This window comes from Saccopteryx leptura, chromosome 1 (assembly GCF_036850995.1).
Source record: "Saccopteryx leptura isolate mSacLep1 chromosome 1, mSacLep1_pri_phased_curated, whole genome shotgun sequence".
In the NCBI taxonomy this organism is placed as follows: Eukaryota; Metazoa; Chordata; class Mammalia; order Chiroptera; family Emballonuridae; genus Saccopteryx; species Saccopteryx leptura.
The window spans coordinates 182,966,919-182,987,703 of record NC_089503.1 but is presented as its reverse complement, the minus strand read 5'-3'; the positions used below and the strand labels follow the sequence as shown (position 1 = coordinate 182,987,703).

At 41.0% G+C, this 20,785-nt stretch overlaps 1 protein-coding gene across 5 annotated transcripts in view; it reads left to right on the top strand.

Moving 5' to 3' along the window:
• The first annotated feature begins 386 nt into the window (after positions 1–386).
• Positions 387–20,785, top strand: part of TARBP1 (TAR (HIV-1) RNA binding protein 1) — a 75,848-nt gene continuing 55,449 nt past the window's right edge. For 4 of the 5 annotated variants that reach the window (XM_066382293.1, XM_066382274.1, XM_066382265.1 and 1 more), the window contains exons 1-9: positions 387–1,303; positions 5,495–5,592; positions 7,748–7,817; positions 9,981–10,129; positions 12,000–12,052; positions 13,700–13,797; positions 15,915–16,050; positions 17,096–17,192; positions 18,241–18,330. In XM_066382293.1, coding sequence (XP_066238390.1) covers positions 418–1,303; positions 5,495–5,592; positions 7,748–7,817; positions 9,981–10,129; positions 12,000–12,052; positions 13,700–13,797; positions 15,915–16,050; positions 17,096–17,192; positions 18,241–18,330 — 1,677 coding nt within the window. In that variant the 5' untranslated portion in view covers positions 387–417. The remainder of the gene's footprint in view (positions 1,304–5,494; positions 5,593–7,747; positions 7,818–9,980; positions 10,130–11,999; positions 12,053–13,699; positions 13,798–15,914; positions 16,051–17,095; positions 17,193–18,240; positions 18,331–20,785) is intronic. The other variant, XM_066382283.1, reaches the window with a different exon arrangement.

The window sequence follows — 20,785 nt, the reverse complement described above, 5'->3', positions numbered from 1 at the left end:
GAGCCTCTAAAGAATTTTTGTGTTTGCGTTATTTTTATGCAGGTGTCAGCAACCCATGTCAGACTCCACTGTGTCAGTTACTTTAGGAGCGGTGCCAGCCTGCATCTTTTCAAAGATAAACTTCCATGTGTATTTGATGAGCCTCACAGACACACCTGAGTTGGGGGCCTTGGGGAGGCCAATCTACAATTAGGAATCGATGGAGCTGATGTAGATATTACACTTATGTTTCACTGAAAATTTGACAACAGGATAGGCTCCAAGCTTCTGTCACCGCAGAGGTGGACCACAGCGGAGCTGTAGCCCCTTCCTGCGGGCGCGCTCCAAAGCTTGCCGCGCATGCGCACGCCCTCGCTGGGTAAGCCGCGCACGCGCACTCCGCCTTTGCGTCCAGAGTGTCGGCGGCGTGCGCGGCAAATGGAGTGGGTGCTAGCAGAAGCGTTGCTCAAGCAGACCCAGGACCCTCGGGTCCTGCTCGGGACACTGTGCCGCGGGGAGGCGTCCGCCGAGCGCGTGGAGACGCTGCACTTTCTCTTGCAGCGGCTGGAGAACGAGACGGCACGCGGCGGCGTGGACGCGCTCCCAGAGGCGGCGCGCGAGGTGGCAGCGGGCTACCTGGTGCCGCTACTGCGCGGCCCGCGTGCGCGCCCTGCAGGAGCCCCGGACTCCGACCCGCCGGCCCGGCCTCGCCGGCGCGTGCTGAGGGCAGCGGGCGCGGCCCTGCGCTCGTGCGCACGCCTCGCGGGGGGCTCGTCGCTGGCGGCCACGCTGGCGGAGGAGGTGCTGCGCGACCTGCTGGCCGTGGAGCCTGCGCCCGGCGTGGAGGTGGGCGCCGAGGCAGCCGTGGAGGTGCTGACGGCCGTAGGGCCCTGCCTGCGGCCCCGTGAGGACGGGCCGCTGCTGGAACGCGTGGCGCAGGCCGCGCTGTCCCTGGCGCTGGCCGGGGACGGGGAGGCGGCGGCGCTGGCGGCCGGGCAGCTGCTGCCGGAGCTGGGCCGGAGCGGCGGAGCTGCGCTGCGGGCCGTGTGGGGCGGACTGCTGGCTCCCGGCGGGCCGGGCCGTGTGGGCCCACAGCTGCTGGTGCTGAGCGCCCTGGCCGAGCGGCTGCTGCCAGCGCCTGGCGAGCGCGAGGCGGGCCCGGACGCGCGGCGCAGCGTGCGGTTCTGGGCGGTGGTGCAGGCGGGCCTGGCGCGCGCCGGGGACGCGCTGACGCGCAAGCGCGCGCGCTACTTGCTGCAGCGCGCGGTGGAGGTTTCGGCCGAGCAGGGCGCCGACTGCACCTGCGGCTCCCGGGAAGGAAACGGTACTTTCCTCTCTGACCCCAGGCCCACCTTGTTTGGCATTTCAGAAGGGGGGGGGGGGCTCCTGGGTTCGAAAACCAGCCCCTTGAGGTCGTCTCTTCCATCCATGCCGGATTTGTTCATTCTCGTAATCCCCATAGCTCCTGGAAACCTGGGGACCCTCTTCAGAGGGCGTTCTCTGAAGTGACACAAGTCACTGCAGTTCCCAACCTTCTGACCCAGAGCAGGTGCAGTGCTGCGCCCGTGCAATGTTGAGGAACTGGGCCCACGCAGGATTCACACACCAAATGTGCATGCACTTAGTCGTAGTAGGTCCATTCAGATAGAAAAGAAGGCTTAGCTGCCATCCAATTGGAAGGAAAATGGTTTACCTGTACCGCCCAAATGAACTGAGTCTTCAGTGTTAGAATTCTGTCACAGAAACCATTTTGAAAGTTCTCTTGGTAATTTAGGGGTAGAATTCACTAATAATACTTGTTAAATGTATGGTTTGAGTCACCCTACTGAGGATAATTTTGCCATTAGGTCAAATAGAATGAGTCAGATTTTAAGTAATTTTTTTGTTTTACATTTTGCTGTGCTTCCTACTACTTTGTCACAGAAGGAGAGTAGATGAAATTCACTTCAGTATGTTACTCTTGATTGGTTTGTTCACTGAAATGCGTGAATATATACTTCCCTTATCTTAAATCCATTTTTTAACTGTCGGAGTCCAAAATAGATTTTAAAAATAGTCTCACAATTTCACATGCGGGAATCTGTCTCTCCCCTCCTCTCACTTGGAAAATAAGAAAAAAAAAAAAGAAAATTTCTGCTTTTTTCAACTGTAGCTACTTGTTCATTTATTACTGGTAAATGACTTATGTTTGGCTGAAGTAGTGAGCAGATTAAATTTTCATATATGTTTAAAACATTAGATGGTAAATATTTTAACACTCCACAAATTGGTGACCATCCTATGAGAGTTTTCACTGGAAAACATTTGTAAATTCAAAGTTAAACACTCGTTTATTTTTTTATGTTTATTTTATTGATTTTAGAGAGAGGAGGGAGGGAGAGAGAGAGAGGAACATTGATCTGTTCCTGTATGTGACTTGACTGGGGATTGAACTGGCAACCCCTGTGCTTCAGAATGATACTCTAACCCAGTGGTCCCCAACCTTTTTTGGGCCACGGACCGGTTTAATGTCAGAAAATATTTTCACGGACCGGCCTTTAGGGTGGGACGGATAAATATATCACGTGACCGAGACAAGCATCAAGAGTGAGTCTTAGACTGATGTAACAGAGGGAATCTGGTCATTTTTTTAAAAATAAAACATGCTTCAGACTTAAATATAAATAAAATGGAAATAATGTAAGTTATTTATTCTTTTCTCTGTGGACCGGTACCAAATGGCCCACGGACCAGTACCTGGTCCGCGGCCCGGGGGTTGGGGACCACTGCTCTAACCAACCGAGCTTACAGCCAGGGCTTGTTTATTCCAATGAGCTAGTCATCCTGCCCCTTTAAAGATAAGCACTAGACTCTTGGTGCTTGCCCTCCACTTTCTTCCATTTCAGAGGACAACCACCTTTGCCTCTTTAGCTGATTATTTTGGTATTTACCCTATGTCCTGAAGTAATCTAGTTATATCATAAAATTTATTATCATAGTTAATTTTCATTAAATGTGAGGTCAGCATTTACAACATTGTGATTATGAAAATACTGTTTACAGGTGATGGATCTATGTAGTACACTATGATTATGTTTTCCTACCTGAAAGTTTTTCCTGGAATTATGTCATTTTAAAGTTTGTTCTCTTACTACGAATTCAGCCCCAGATTTTTTGCTAGTTGGGTAAATCTTTCCTGTACAAAATCAAATCATCAGGTGTATGATAAAATTTCCTGAAAACTTCATTAGTTTTCTTACATGCTCAGCCTGTTGCACAGCTCAGCTGACATGCTAAGATCTGCTTTCACCATGACTGGAGATTGGTCCCTTCACCTGAGTCCTGCAGTTGTTTCCTAGAGTTCCCAGTATCTGCCTTTCTAGTTTACTCACTAGTTACAGTGCATTTTTCCTGCCTGTACCTCCAAGGCCTCCTGCCCACAGTCTCTTACCAGAGCACCTGGGGAGAAGAGTTGGTGACCAGTGTGGACTCCCTTGGGGGTTCCCAGGTTTCTAATGGTCCAGCTAGCCCACACCTGGCCTTTAAAACACTCATCAAAATTTTATTTTAAAGAATTCTTGCCTTACCTGTGGTGGCACAGTATATAAATTGTTGACGTGGAACACTGAGGTTGCTGGTTTGAAAGCCTGGTCTTGTCTGGTCAAGGCACATATGGGCGTTGATGCTTCCTGCTTCCTCCCTCCCTCCCTCCCTCTCTCCCTCTCTCCCTCTCTCTGTCTTTCTCCTCCTCCTTCCCCTCCCCCCTCTCCTCCTCCTCCCCTTCTCCCTCTCCCTCTCTAAAAATGAATAAATTAAAAAAAAAAATCTTGTTTTTGTGGCCACTGCTTTCTCTTGCTTGGCTAGATGTGGAATGCTTTGTGTTTACTGTCTGTTCTTGGAGAAGCTTTCTGCCCTTCAGAATTGCACTGTGACTAGAGCTCTCAAAAGTTTAGGATTTTATTGCTTCCCCAACCTTTTCTCTGTTAGCATGGCAGTAATGTTCTCTTGGGGATTTCTGTATCCTTAGTGGAAGCTGAGACCTATGCCTATATTTTGATATATTTGATTGCTGGTTTGATTGGGTGTAGAATTCTATCTTAGAAAACATTTCCATCCAAAAATTTAAAGGTATTGATCTGTTGTCTTAGAAGCTAGAGCTGTTGCTGTAGGCAAGCCTGAGCCATGTTTCTTTATATGTCTTCTCTTTGTTCTCCATGTTGGTTTGGAGGGTCTTTCCCAATGTTCTGGAAGTTCATGGGTCTGTTTTCATCCTTGTGCTGGGCACTTGCTGGACATATTCTATAGGGAAATTGTGTTCTTCACTTTTGGGAACTTTTCTTGAATTATCTTGATTTTCCTCCCACTTTGCTTTCTGAGATCATTTTTGTTCTTGGAAAGCCCTTTTTAATAGTTCCTATTCTTACTGCGTCACTGCACTATCCTCTCTTACCTTCCTTTAAGATGTTAGTGAAAGATGGTTTTTTTTAGGTTTTCTTTTTCCTGTTTTCTCCAAATTTCCTTTTGTTTATTTTGGTCTTGATCTTTAACGTCGAGGTTTCCCCTGATGTATGGTGATCCTTAGATGTCTATTTATATTTAAGAATCAGGAACCAAAAATCTGGCCCAATGTTTGAAGCTCATGAATGGTGCTTATTGACTGAAGGTCACTGTGATGACAGTGATCTGGCCAAGCCGTTTCTCTGATGATCTTGGATGTAATTACTTTTGAGTCTTCCTCTTGGGCTGGCCAGACTCCACGAGGACCTTCTAGTCTTCTGCTGAACAGTGCAGGCCTGGTCAACAGTCTGGGACCTGAGGAGCAATGGAGGTGATGGGGCAGGTAGAAGGGGGTCTTGGCACCCCTGTACATACCTGCTCACCTGACCCCATTTTTATGTGGCCCTCGCCTTGACCCCAGCTATGGCCTCTTCATCTCAATTCAGCAGCCACTCTTTTTCCTTCTTCAGAGAACAGATTCCAGTCTTTTTCCTGTTCAGGAAAAAGAGCATGGAAAAGGGACCTGTGCTCTGACTGCTCCTTACACATGTGGGACATATCCTCTGCAGTATAGTTTCACTCCCAGCACCACTCACAGGAGGACCTTTGTGTCAGTTCCTTAGGTTTGAAGTGATTTTGTAAATCATATTTTTCTTGGCTTTCTTGTGCTAACTTAATACACACTTTTTTTTTTAGTCTGTTTGGTTTTTGTCACTGTTCTCTGCTCCATTTTCTCCATTCTGCTGCTCTCTTGCCTTTGAGTTACGCTTTACTGATACCGTGAGATTCTTAGGGAGGGTTAGAGTTTATATGTCAAATCTGTCATTCTTACCCAGAACTCCAAAACAGTAATCTTAATTTTTTTTAAAAATCTCCCTTTGAGATTCTTTGTGCCTAGGCCTCCCATCTAGACTTTGATACAAGACCCCCTCCTAGTCAGAGAAGACAGCATTTGGTCATAGTGGCATAACTTCAAGAACTACTATTAAGAAACATATGAAATTTGCCAACTAATTTTTTCTTTTTAAAATTATTACAGGGCCAAGTCTGTTCTGGTGGTCTGAGAACAAAAAAGACGAGCTTCTGAAGTTTTGGGAAAACTATATTTTAATTCTAGAAACTCTAGAAGGAAATCAGGTAAGTGTTTTAATATTTAACAAATCCCACAAAGATCTGTCTTTTACTTTCTCCCAACATTCCATAGAAGCAGTGAAGAAGGGCCAGCTTGTATGCAGCATGGAACATGCGTGCTTTGTTTCCTGGCACAAGTGCAATTTAAGCTTGAATGCAGTAAGTTAAAGAATGCCTTCAATTGACTTAAGTTATCATTCACTGACATAATTATCATCTGACATATTATCATCTGACTAAATGTTAATTTCTCTACGTTGTGAATAATCTCCAAAGAAATATACACTTAGGGAAATTTTAGTTAAAGCAATTCTTTTTTTTTTTTTTTTTTTTTTTACAGAGGCAGAGATAGACAGGGACAGACAGACAGGAATGGAGAGAGATGAGAAGCATCAATCATCAGTTTCTCGTTGCGCGTTGTGACTTCTTAGTTGTTCATTGATTGCTTTCTCACATGTGCCTTGACCGCGGGCCTTCAGCAGACCGAGTAACCCCCTGCTGGAGCCAGGGACCTTGGGTCTAAGCTGGTGAGCTCTTTGCTCAAGCCAGATGAGCCCGCGCTCAAGCTGGCGACCTCGGGGTCTCGAACCTGGGTCCTTCCCCGCATCCCAGTCCGATGCTCTATCCACTGCGCCACCACCTGGTCAGGCGTTAAAGCAATTCTGAGGTAAATTGTTATTAAGTAAATAATTTACCTTTACTTTTGCAGGGTTTTTTTTAAGTTGTTACATCTGTACAGACCTGGTCCTAAAAATGGAAACTTGAGAAATCATTTTCAGTTGACTTTCAATCAGTTTTTGTAGAATCGCATTATTTTAAGTTGAGGGTTGTGATGACTTAACCTAGTTCAATGGTTCCTAAACTTTTAACATTCATTCAAATCACCCAGGTGGCTTTTTAAAGTATAAAGTGCTGGGTCAAGTTCCCAGAGTTTCTGATTCAGTAGGTCTAAGGTGGCATCTGAGGATGTGAGAATGTACCCAGGAGGTACCTGTGCTGCTGCTCTGGGGACCACACTAGAGAACCCTGGTCTAGGGCTTCTCAGTCTGTCAGCTGAGGACTACTAGGGGGCCAGCCAGCTACAGTCACCAAGGTGACAGTCCAGTGCGTGGCAAGCGTTGCTTGTGGAATGAAATAAAGAAGTACACACACACACTCCGCTCATGTGTGTATATGCATGCATGCAGAGATGAGGAATAAAGCAGAAGCATTTTTAGTTTTTTGTTTTTTTTTTTTTTCATTTTTCTGAAGCTGGAAACGGGAGAGACAGTCAGACAGACTCCCGCATGCGCCCGACCGGGATCCACCCGGCACGCCCACCATGGGGCGACGCTCTGCCCACCAGGGGCGATGCTCTGCCCATCCTGGGCGTCGCCATATTGCGACCAGAGCCACTCTAGCGCCTGGGGCAGAGGCCACAGAGCCATCCCCAGCGCCCGGGCCGTCTTTGCTCCAATGGAGCCTTGGCTGCGGGAGGGGAAGAGAGAGACAGAGAGGAAAGTGCGGCGGAGGGGTGGAGAAGCAAATGGGCGCTTCTCCTATGTGCCCTGGCCGGGAATCGAACCCGGGTTCTCCGCACGCTAGGCCGACGCTCTACCGCTGAGCCAACCGGCCAGGGCAGCAGAAGCATTTTTAAATTCAAATAAACTTTTCTGGTTTTTCTTCGTCAGTAGATCCATAAGACCCCCACTGTTTATTTAGAAACTGATTTACCCACATTTGGATGGATATATAAATTAGATTGATATTAGATTGATACCTGCAATGTCATCTAAGTATAAAGAACATTGAACTCTCAACTGGCTCTGCTTCTAAATGTGTGACCTCATGTAGCTTGAGTGACTAGAGAATCTACTTCAGTATTTTTCCCTTTGTCATGTACTAGTATTATCAGCCGTATTTCCCAGGATGGTTGAGGATTTCATGATACAATGTAGGATATTCACTACACATGTCACATTGCTGTCATGTTCATCTAGGTTATAATCATTGGTCACTCTTACATACTTGAATCTATATTATTTAAGAACTGGGAGAATCTGCCACTTTCTGCTTATTTTTTACATGGGAGTGGGGAACAGAAGAGCTACTTTGTGTAAATAGATGAAAATTCCCATAAGATAAATTTTCATTTCATATGTCATTTTGCTTTTGTTTTCAGATGCATGTTATAAAACCAGTTTTACCAAAGCTAAACAATTTGTTTGAATATGCCGTGTCAGAAGAAAATGGTAATGGTTATTTTTAGTTTGATGTTTTATAACATTTGTAGTTTTTTTCCCTTTGATTTTATAACTAACTCTTGCTCATTGTAGAGAATTGGGAAAAACCCATAAAAATGTAAAGAAGAAAATAAGAATCTGCTGTTAACATTCCAGATACATATTTCCTGCACTGATTGTTAAAATATCAGTTTCTCACTTACACTATATCCAAGTGCATTTGAATATCTCCTTAAGTAGTCTCTGAGAATGTAATTTAAAGGAAGGGCTGCAGAGTTTTCTATAATTTAGAAATATAGGCAATTTTCTAAGATTTTGATTATGGAAAACTTCAAGCATTCACGGAAGAAGTTTGTATGATGAATCCTATCACCTAGTTTCAACAGTGGTCAACTGTGGCAAGCCTGTATCTTCTCTCCCAGCCTCTCCATGTCCCTCCCATCCCCAGACTTACTCTGTAATTACATATTTCAGCATATAGCCTTAAAGATAAGGACTCTTCGGTAATGTTCTAATGATGGCATATTCTACATTTGTAATAGTAGCTCTTTGGTATTATATATATTTTACCTGCTTTTCATTCTTATTCTCTTAATACATCTGTTTCATTGTCTGACTTACACTTTTGGGGTTTAAGTTCTGTATCTTGGACTTTTTAGAAAGAGAAAGTTTCAAGTTACAATTTTAAATATGGTTTTAAGCCCTTACTCGGGACTGTATTATGAGAGCTTTCTAAGAGAAAGGAAGTTTGAGCTTCCTAAAATTATGTTATGAAATTACTTAAGTTCAGATTAACGAGACAGCTAAATGCTGGCTAACAGTGTTTTATATTTGTATGAATGGTAAAATCCTACATTATTGTGTTTACACGAGACTTAACTTATGTAAAGGGTTTTAGTACCTACTGTAGAGAACTGCAGCTTTAATAGTATGACCCTTAGGAATTGAGCTTTATTCAGCTGATTGCTAAAGTTGTTTTCTGAGACAGTAGGATTTTTCACAGACCATTGGAATCTGTTGTCCCACCTGGGGCTAGAATTTAATTGGATCCTGTTGTGACTTCACTCAGACATTTACTATTAAATGGTTCTCTTATTACTACATTTTTCCCACAACTCTTGGCAAACCAAAGCATATAGCAGTGACAGGTTTTGAAAAATTACCATTTGTGAAAAAAGCATTGAACAAGTATCTGGGCGTAAATGATGGCCCTGTTTATAGAATGCCATAAGTTAGAAATGCTGGGTTTTTTCTTCCTTTCTCTATCTCTCAAATCAATGGAAAAATTAAAAACAAACTAAAATGCTGATTTTAAAAATAGGATTAAAGATTATGTCAAAATAATTAAAAATAACTCTGAGGTACATATTTATCCCATTTTTTCCTTTCACTCAGGTATTTACTTAATAGATAATTAGTGTGGGATTTATATTAGGCACTGGGAATAAGTGGTATATGAGAATTTTTTTCTTACCATTTTCACTTGTTTTTTTGTCTGTTTTCCATGAAAAAATAATTTTGATTATAAGGTCTATGCAAGCAACAAACAAGGGGCTGGAATGGAGTACACAGAGAGTGGGACCAGGCCTAGGAGAGGTGGGCAGGGAAGGCCTGCCATAGGGTGATGCTGTTAAGGCCACAGTGCCCTGTGCGAAACGTTGAGGTGGGGCTGGCTCAGGGCTGGAGGGCCCGGCGCAGTGTGGTGGTGTGAGAGGGTAGGCAAGGTTGGGGTAGATGTCAGTCTTAGTTCATCCTTGTTCAGATTTTATTCTAACAGCCATGAGAAGCCATTCAAGGTTTTACGCAGAGGAGAGACAGTTTCAGGTTTCTGAATGAAAAATGAACTTAATTAGGCTGGGTGAGAGAATAATTGGTTGGAATCATCCCAGATCTAAAGTTCCGGCCTGCACACAGGAGTACTATTTAACTGTTGTACACTGTAGCAGCCATGACATTTGCTTGCTGTCTATCTAAATGAAACTGTCCGAATGTGGAATACTGAACATTTCATTATTTTGGTTATTCAGTTATTAAACACCCTTGGATGGGATTAAACACTATTATAGTGCTACGAGGAAATTAATGTGCTGTGTATATGTGTGTGTTTATGAATATGTAGTCTGTGGAGCAACAAAACGTGGGGCTCCAATATCAACCCAATGTTTTCCACAGGACTCTGGCTCTTTCACCCCTCCTGGCATATGTGTATTTACAAAAGAATGTTTGAAAGTGAAAACAAAATCCTGACCAAAGAAGGTGTTAGCCACTTTTTGGAGCATTACGAAACAAAAGTGCTTCCATTTTCACCAGAATTTTCTGAGGTAATGATAGTCTCTCCATTCCTTATTCCCTCTGTCCAGAGATGAGGGTGAAAACATTTGTTGTTTAATATAGTGTGTCTGTAAAGTCATAGTGCACTTTTGACCGGTCACAGGAAAGCAACAAAAGATGATAGAAATGTGAAATCTGCACCAAGTAAAAGGAAAACCCTCCCAGTTTCTGTAGGATGATGTGGCAGCATGTGCGCATGTGCAGATGATGACGTAACACTGTATACAGCGGAGCAGCCCACGGCCATGCCAGTCGAGATGTGGATGGTACAGAGGAAAGTTCAGTGTGTTCTGTGGCTCGCTAAATTCGAATCCATGACCAAAGTGCAACGTGAATATCGGCACGTTTATAATGAAGCACCACCACATAGGAATAACATTAGTTGGTGGGATAAGCAGTTGAAGGAAACCAGCAGTTTGGTGGAGAAACCCCGTTCTGATAGACTCGTCAGTCAGTGACGAGTCTGTAGAGGCTATACAGGATAGCTACCTAAGGAGCCCTAAAAAATCTGTGTGTGAGCCCACATCGAACTGCACTGAAAAGGTATGAAACTGGGAGAGTTTTCCTTTTATTTGATGCAGATTTCACATTTCTCTCATCTTTTGTTGCTTTCCTGTGACCGGTCAAAAGTGCACCATGACTTTACGGACACACTGTAGATTTGCCTACACCAATTCCTAGTTCTCTAAGCTTAGCTATCATTTGGAAAAAGCTTTCTGTAACATAGTTTCCTACAAACTGCCTGCATGATGTCCACTGTGAAAATGGTTCTTTGGTATCAGCGTTATCAACACTGTAAGTCGATGGAAGCTTGTTAGTGATCTGTTTGCCTGGTTCTGGTCAATGAATTAATGGTACCTACCGTGTGAAGCAGAGGCAGCCTTTTGAGCTACTTTTATTGTATATGTAAAATAATAGAATATATTTTATTAGCATTTATATTTCTGTTTGCCAGAAATCACACAAAGAAACAAAGAATTACAACTGATTTTCAATATTATGTTATATGCCTTATGAATCATGTGATCACCTCCATGTAGTAATTTACCTCTTGTTTAGAGATAACCTAAGTAAACTTTCCTAATTGTTTGACAACATGTGATAGTGGTTTTTAAATATATAATATATATACATATATATAGAAAAAAATTTATTTACTATAGCTGCTTTTCAAATCTTTGACACCGATCTAGTGTACAGTAATCTGTGTATGTAGGGACAGTGATAGTTCCCCTTCCTACTCGTGTGTGAGGTAGTGTTGGTGTGCATTATTTCTCCCCCATTCCTGAACCTTCCTGCATTTCCTGAAAGCTTGTTTGTTTGACCAATGTCTAGTGCTGTTTTTGGAGATATACTGCTTACAAAAATTAGGGGATATTTCAAAATGAATAGGAAACAATAAAAATTTAAATTTTTTTATGAAACAAGAACATCAGAAAAGCAAATGACAAGTCAAAGTTGTTCAATTATTCAAATGAGATGCAAAACCAACTTTTATTTCATTGATGAAAATGCACTATACAAAAGGCTGAAAGCATTGGAGTATCTGCTCATTCTCTGAACCCCTAATTTTTGTGAGCAGTATATAATCCCCCCCTGGAGTATTCAAGGCATAGGGGCTTAAACTTCCGTTCTTCCTTCTTGACCCAACATAAACTCTGTTTTATAAGTTTTTATCAGGTGGGAAAATTCTGTACTCATTTTGTTGTTCTCATGGAATTAGGGGCCCTCCAAGACATTCTTGTAAATTACCCTACAGCAGCTGTGTGGCGCAGTGCAGCCCTGTGTAGGGTGAGCAGTGCAGGCACACTGACTGCAGACTTACAATGACAACTTAACATCAAATACTTTTCTTTTTAGTTTATTATTGGACCATTAATGGATGCACTTTCAGAGAGCTCTCTCTATAGCAGGTAAACAAATGTGATGTTATTTAGCAGCAATGCAGTAATATGTATTTGATACATAAATTTAACATGCTTATAAAAAACGACCCAATTGTTTAATGCATTTGGTGCATAGTATATGTTGCCTAATAGACATTCAGCCTTTTTGTATCATGTTACCTCTTCTGTGTTGTTCTTACATTTCATCTACCAGTTGTATCAAGTGTTCCTCCTTTTTTCTTTCCATGTTTCCTCTCCCACCTGAGCCCTTCTGTTCTGGGCTTTAGAACCTCTGTTTTCCATGGCTTCCTTTCGCCCCTCCTCTCTGCCCTCTTGGAAATTGTAGTGACTTTGGCTAACCAAGCACTTTAAACTTTTTCTCCTTCTCCTTTTAACTTTTTATTGTGACTTACAGAAGAGTTGTGAGAATAATACAAAGAATTTCCATTTACCTTTCATCCACATTCCCCAAATGTTAATGTTTTACCACATTTGTGTAATTGCTCTCTTCCTGTGTGTGTGTGCATCCACTTCTTAGCTTTGTCTGCTGAGCAGACGTACCCATCGATACCTGTTTCAATGTCTGTCCTGTATGTCCACCTTTGTTAAAAACCCGAGTTCACACCAGTATGTCCAATTCCAGTCCAATACCAGAGGCTTCATCCTAAGTTCCTTTTCCCATAGCTGACGGTGGTAACCCTTATCCTTAGCACATTACTTATTTGCCACCTTTGTCCTTCAAAAAGGTTGACAGTGTGATGAGTCTGTCAGTATTATGCCTTATGTGCATTTTTTGAGCATTGTTGATACTCTTGAATTATATCTTCAGAAATTTCCCTTGCTTTTGAAATTATTTTGACTAAGTTTATACTTAGAAGTCTTTGATATATTTCTAAACAGGAAAAAACCTCCTATATCAAGTTCTTTAAAATGTTTAAATTAGTCTGTGCTAAGCTGTTTTATTATTTAGTACCATTTGTTAAATATCGAAGTAGTATGGCAATGCTGGACTCGCCAATTGTTTTCAGTTTTCAAATAACACATTACTTTTGAGTAGTTTTCTGAAGCAGTTGGCTAGAGACAAGTTGGCATTTTCTAAAACAGTGAGCAGACACATCTATTATGAAATGCCTTCAGTTTTATAGCACTCTTAATTGTTCAATTAACAGGTAATATTTCTGGAAGAACCATTTAGCAGGAAAAAAGTGATTTTAGCAGATATTAGCAATTAAGTGCTCTTGCAAAAGGAACTTATTATTAATATGTCTGCCTACGAATGTTATTTCTTTTATTTAATGTCTAATGCCTTGGCTTATATATAGGAAATAAAATGATTTTAATGGTCATTTTAGACTTTTAAAAAAAGGATGCTACTTAGCAAGATTCATGTTATTTGTGTCAGGGAAAATGTCATAAAAAAGAATTTCTTGCCTACAAATTAGTTTAGCACGTTACTAACTCATCCATTTTCCTTGAAGACCCTGGTGTTTTTGTAATCAGAAGGATATTCGATATTTTACTGAAAAATAAAAAGTAGTTTCAGAAATAGAAGAATAGAAGATGGCCTTACTATTTTATTGTTAAAAAAAAATTGGAGACTACAGTCCATGTAGTTTCCATATGCTTATTTGTAAATACATTTTAAATGTTTTTATTTTCCCTCTTTGTCTCTAGGTCGCCAGGACAGCCGATAGGAAGTGGTTCTCCATTGGGATTGAAACTAGAGAGGTTTTTAGTAACTTATATTTCTCTCCTTCCAAAAGAACTAAAGAGTATGTGCAGTGAAGAGTTTTGTTTCTTTTAAAATGTATTAGCTTTAAATGTTTGTTTATTTTAGTATACTCTTATTAGTATCATCCTTTGCCTATTGGGCTCAGTATTATCAGAATAGTTTTCCTTTTCCAGAATATACAAATTGTCAGACCTCTATAGGTGTCCACTGTGAGTGAACACGTGTTCGTGGGTGACCCGTTGCCAGTGTTGGCATGACTGCATGGCAATAATTTTAGAATGTGTGCTAAGTGTGCCGTGTTTTCTAATTGTTCCTACTGAATTCCAAAAATGAGTAAAATAGATTGAGGAAAGAAAGAACCTGGGTTTAGGGAAAGGTTGTAAACAGAATATTTGTTGTGGTGAAGTTGTCCATTTATAAATACTGACTTAGGAAGACTGAAAAATATACTTGGTTTTTGTGTTAGACCTTGTGTCCCATTCAAGAATGGAAAGCATTGTTCATACAAAAATACGTTTGTGAATATGCATGGCAGTGTCGTTCATAAGAGTTACAAGTGGAAACAACTGAAGTGTCTACCACAGCATAGTGCCATGAGATAGAGATGGTGGTGGTCAGCACCCCCTAGTGACTGCGTGCCTAGTGCCTGTGCCGGTGCCCAGTGTCTGTGCTGGTGCCAGGCACAGAGCAGGCCCTTGTAAACGTGTTGAGTGAATTTGAAATGGATGCCTGTCTGTTGCCGTCTTCCTGTGTCTTGAGTAGGGTCTTTGGCAAAAAGTGGGAACTTAAATAGTCCAATGGAAGAGAGGGCAAGTAAAATGTTTACTCAAAGTTTTTACTTAGTTGTGTTTTCAGTCAGCAGTTTCCAGTGAATATCTTGTGAATCTGTTGGGAATTTTGGAAGATATAAAATTCATTCAATGCCCTTTCAGGAGCTTCCAAAGATTTCTTAAAAGTCATTCCACATTGATGATCTGAGGAAACAAATGTTTCACTAACTGATTGACTTGAGGTCCATAACAACCACACATAGCAGAGAAAGCAGAATGGAGCATCATCCCTTTGTATTTCAAAATAGAAAAATAAACTATAGTGATTTCATCTAGGGTAGGTAAGAAACAGTCTTTGAGAAAGATCTAATTTTGTCTGCAGATTCCAGAGGCCAGTTACCATCAGTATTTCTTAGCCTCTTTTTCTTTAACATCTGAAATAGAAGAATGGGTTGTAACAGTAAAAAATTTATCTTTTACCTTTTTTAAAAATATAGCTGCATGATTATCAGAATCTCTACAATAGAGTAGAATACACAATTGTCTTACTAAACAGGGCTAAAATAGAAATAACTTTGATTTTTTAATAGCTTTATTGAAATATAATACACATACCATAAAATTCACCCTTTTAAAATGTTTACTGATTTTTTGTATAGTCACAAAGTTATAGAGCCATCACTACTATTTCCAGAGTATTTTCATCACTCCAGAAGAAACTCCATGCTCATTAGCAATCACTTCTTAGTCTCCCTCCCCCAGCTCCTGTCAGACACTAACTTCTGTCTCTAGAGATTTACCTAAACATTTTATAGAAATGGAATCATAATAGGGTGCCTTTTATTTTATGTCTGGCCTATTTCACTTTGCTTAATGTTTTTAAGATTCATCTATGTTGCAGCATGTATCAATATTTCATTCCTTTTTGTGGCTGAACAATATTTCACTATACAGATATTTCTCATTTTATTTATTCATTCATCAGTTGGTAGAATTTGAATTGTTTCCTCTTTTAACACTTTGAATAATGCTGCTATAAATATTCACATATATGTTTTATATGAACCATGTTTTCCATTTTCTTGTGTACATACCTGGGGTGAACGGTTGGGTCACAAGGACTCTTAGTCTGACTTTGAGAGGAGCTGCAGACTGCACCTCACTGCCCCACAGTTCATTTCCAGCAGCAGGTGTGATGGCCCAGCTTTTGCACCTCCTGGTGAGCACTTGTCATTGTCTTGTCTTTGGATGACAGACATCCGAGTGGTGTGAAGTTTATCTCATTATGGTTTTTGATTTGCACTTCCCAACCAATGTCTAATGATGTTGAGAGTGTCGTCATGTGCTACCATGGGTAACAATGAGATTTTAAAACTTTTTCTTTCAGGTAGTTTTTTGTTCAAGTTTATTCAGAAGATGACAAGTAGACATTGGTGTGCTGTTCCCATTTTGTTTCTGTCGAAAGCCTTGGCCAGTGTCCCAAGATGTAAAGCCCTGGGCCCAGATGGGCTTCTTGCCCTAAGGTAATTCAGTCTGTGTGTTCACATATGGTTTTCTGACATTACTTTCCATCAGTCAGTTTTGTTTTCACTGTGATTTAATCAATAGTGAATGGTTTTAGTTAATATTGGCATTGAGATTTTGAGCTCTTAATGTTAGAAGAAAAAAGTAAATTAAAAATCTCTTCATATAGTTGAACTTATTTGTTTGATGACTTACTAATTTAAGTATGTACTATATAATACAGGCTACAGCATTCTGACCACTTTATAATTAGGCCAGAAAGGTGTTTTTTTTTTATTACATTGATATGTAGGAAATTAGAGATGAAATACCAAACTGTAATATTGATTACAAAGTATTTTTAAAAATGTAAAATCCTTATTTTAAAGTATCTTCTTTTATGGTCTCATTATTTTTAAAAGAGATTTGTTTCACAGTAAACTTGACCTCTGTTAGAGACCTTAATAGAAAATAAATGCCTTGCCTGACCAGGAGGTGATGCAGTGGATAGAGTGTCGGACTGGGATGCGGAGGACCCAGGTTCAAGACCCCGAGGTCGCCAGCTTGAGCGTGGGCTCATCTGGTTTGAGCAAAGCTCACCAGCTTGAATCCAAGGTCACTGGCTTGAGCAAGGGGTTACTCGGTCTGCTGAAGGTCCATGGTCAAGGCACATGTGAGAAAGCAATCAATGAACAGCTAAGGTGTCACAACGAAAAACTAGTGATTGATGCTTCTCATCTCTCTCCGTTCCTATCTGTATGTCCTAACTATCCCTCTCTCTGACTCTCTCTCTTTCTCTGTAAAAAAAAAATAAATAAAAAAGAAGAAAATAAAAGCCTTAAAATTCTGGGGGGTAAAGTGGGACATATATACCCACATTGGTAGGATAGAAAACTGAGACTCATGGACATAGATAAAATTTTTAAATAAAAAAAAAAGAAACTTTATTGGCAGTGACTTTCTGCATTAGTTATTGCAGATATTATACATCAACTTATTAGAAATTAACAGTTGTCAGAATTGTCTTTGGGAACATGGATATGAATTTTTGTTGCTCGATGTCAGGGACGTCCTCCAGTGTACCATGATCACACACCAGATCCTGCTGAGGGGCGCAGCTCAGTGCTATCTTCTCCAAACAGCTATGAACTTAGTTGATGTGGTAAGTGTTTGTTCTTTACTTATGATTCTTCAATTTACACATCTTTCTGAAGGAGTGGGTGTGCAAAAAACACTAGAATAGCAGTCCTGTAATGCTGTCATTGGAAAGCCATGTTTGGTCCAAAGTTGGCCCTTGGCTGGCATCCAGGAATGTGTATTTCCAGAGGGTTCCCACTCTCCAGTAATGAGAGTGGCTCACTGTCCTGAAGTGTTCCTACAACCCTGTAGCCTATGCAGAGGTGCCAATATCACCAGCTCCTCCCAGTGCCAGCCCTCAGTCTCTGATGAGCTTCCTGGGAGGAGTTTCACATGGTGTTGGGAGCTGAGCACATGTGGTGGCTTCGCTGGGAGAGGATGTGCAGAAGCTCTCACCTGGTTTCCTCTTTGTTGTTTCTACCTGTCTCAGGAATATGTGCTGTCTTTATTCTGTGTGTTTTTACAGTGCCCTAGTAACATTGTAGCTGTAAAGGCTGGGCTGGTATAAATTTAAGGTTGAACAAGTCATGTGGTCTCTGTCACAACCACTCAGAAGCAGCCATTGACAGTTATCAAGTGAATGTGGCCATGTTACAGTAACTTTGTTTATAAAGCTCACTGAGTGGTTTGGCTGACCTGGGCTCTGTGCAGGGTGTCTTTATTCAAGACTTACAACCTTAAGGGAATAAGAGACCTGTGTGGTTTTCTCCAGGCAGGGGGCCATTTTGTAGCTTTGAAAAGTAAGAACCGCTTTTGACTTACATAACGAGTAATTTCTTATAGAATGCTTTTGTTTTTGCTTCTAGATTGTGACCATCTTGTCTCTAAAGTATTAACCTTGATTTTAAGGAAAATAGATTTATAAAATAATATTTTATTTTACATAATGTGTTGGTGGTTTGTTATCAATATTTTCATTTTAAAAGTTGAGTAATATTTTCTTTTAAAAAGCTTTCTTTATACTTCACTAATAGTATACTTTAAGTAGTATACTAGATTTCTTTTACAGTGATTTTATTCAATTAAAATTTTTATAATGAGTAATTTTTAAACCCCCCTGCCCCCGGCCGCAGGAAAAAGTTTCAGTTTCTGATATCTCAGCTTTTCTTATGTCTCTGAGACAAGAGGAGTCCTTGGGACGGGGAACATCACTATGGACAGAGGTGAGATTGAAAGTAACCTGATGACAAGGTCTTTGAAATCTTTATAAAAAATTGTTTTCTAACTGAATTCATCACTAGTCATTTATACAAAATACAAAGATTGCTTTGTTATGTGTCTACAGATATTTTTAAAGTTGTACATTTGCTTTGCGTGGAAGTAACTGATAATGTGCTAGGACCCTGGTTGGCAAACTGCGACTCATGAGCCACATGTGGCTCTTTGTCCCCTTGAATGTGGCTCTTCCACAAAACACCACGTGTGGGCACTACCTCGATAAGGAACTTACCTACCTATATAGTTTAAGTTTAAAAAATTTGGCTCTCAAAAGAAATTTCAATCATTGTACTGTTGATATTTGGCTTTATTGACTAATGAGTTTGCTGACTACTGTGCTAGGATTCTAATGGAGAGGGGAGACTGGAAAGAGGGTGAAGGTACAGCTGTTTAGAAGAGGAGGTGGTACTGGAGGGCAGGCTCGGTCCTGGATGAGATTATTAGGCGGCATGATGATGTTAGACCAGTGATTCTCAAACTTTTTGAAGTCAGGGTGCATTTAAAATCCTACAAATAATTGTAGGCGCACTATATACAGATTTCTGAGAAATATGTATATATATGTTATAATAACTAAGTCAAATATTAAAAAAAAATCAAGTCCAAGCATGCCTTTATGGTAATTAAATGAAATAAATACAACAAAATTAAATTTATTCTGATATTAAAAAACATTTTTATGTTACATATTTTGAGTTATGCTTTTTAGAATTCGTAAAAAAGAGGGGTTAAAATATAAAAAACAACAAAAAAGTTATCTTTTTATATATATAGATATATTCTTAGTAAGATTTAGTAAATTCGCCAGGTCCGGTGTGAATGTGTTAAGTTTTTTCATTCTTGTGTTTATGAGAAACATGAGCCTGATGTGTCCTAGCGATTTCTTCAATGTTTGGGCATATATTTGAAAGACATACTCTCATTTCCTTGTCAATACATTGAAAAATTCCTCTCTTTTTACTCTTAATTGTGTTGAGTGCAGAAAACTCCCACCATACATATCATCCAAACAAAGGATAGAAGGAACTTGCCTCCAGTCTTTCTGGGGAACATGGGGGGTAGTGTAAACAATCCAGCACCAGAGCTTAACAGCCTTTTGCAACCTAATCAGGCAAGTGAGGTGGGGGGTTGGGCAGACTGTCAGCTTACAGCCAATTCCCCACACCTCTGCCCCCCAAAAATCTAAACTCCAAAAACCCTGTTGGTTTTTTGGTCCCCACCAGACACATATTTTTCTGGAATACCATAGGGCGCACCTGGAAATCTAGGGCGCACACTTTGAGAACCACTGTGTTAGACTCAGCATCAGCGAGCAGTACAAGCTTCTCTTCCTCCTCCTTCTGTCAGTCAGTGGCACTCTCCTCTACGCATTTGCCCTATAATCCGTAAGCCTGACACCTTCGAAATCCATAAATTGCCTGACTTTATGCATCTAAATCATCATGAAATCCTGTGTCTTTCCTTTTCTGAAGCCTCAGCTCTACGGGCGGCACCACCAGTGCTGTTGCCACTGTGATGGCTTCTCATCCATCACTGTCTGGCCTGCTGCCGCTGCCTGCCACATCAGGGCCTCACAGTTGGTTACTGTCCTCTGGTTCACTCTTTCGTGCTCCCCCCCCCCCCCCTTTTTTTTTTTTGTATTTTTTCTGAAGTTGGAAACGGGGAGGCAGTCAGACAGACTCCCACATGTGCCTGACCGGGATCCACCCGGCACGCCCGCCAGGGGGCGATGCTCTAGTTGCAACCAGAGCCATTCTAGCACCTGAGGCAGAGGCCACAGAGCCATCCCCAGCGCCCGGGCCATCTTTGCTCCAATGGAGCCTTGGCTGCGGGAGGGGAAGAGAGAGACAGAGAGGAAGGAGCTCCTTTCTTCTTTGTTTCGTTTTAGACCCTGGAACTCAGTTCATGCTACCAATTTTACTCTCATCCATTAAGTGCTTGGTAGAATTCCAATCTTTGTTCTCTATAGGTTATATATTTTTTTGAGTACAGGAACCTTTTTTTTTTTTAAATTTTGTATTTTTTCTATTGCTTAAGAGGTCCCTGAAGCTAGGGATAATGGTTTTTTCGTTGGGAGGGTGATCTTGACTCTGCAGAGAAAGCAGGAGGAGTCAGCTTGCAATGTGTTAAAATAACTCAGACATAAAATAGGGAGAGTGTGGAATAGAGAAATGGCAGAAGGAATGAAGAGAGGCACAGTAGGGCCTTTAAGAATTAGAATTTTATCTTATATTCTTGATCATAATGTATATCATTATGTGGAATCTGAAAAATACAGAACCATTAAGGAAAATAATAATCACCTATAATTTAATTATAAATTTTTTGAACCTATGTATCTACCTATTTATCTGTATATATTCTTCCTCTTTTATATAGGTATATTTAAAATGACATATT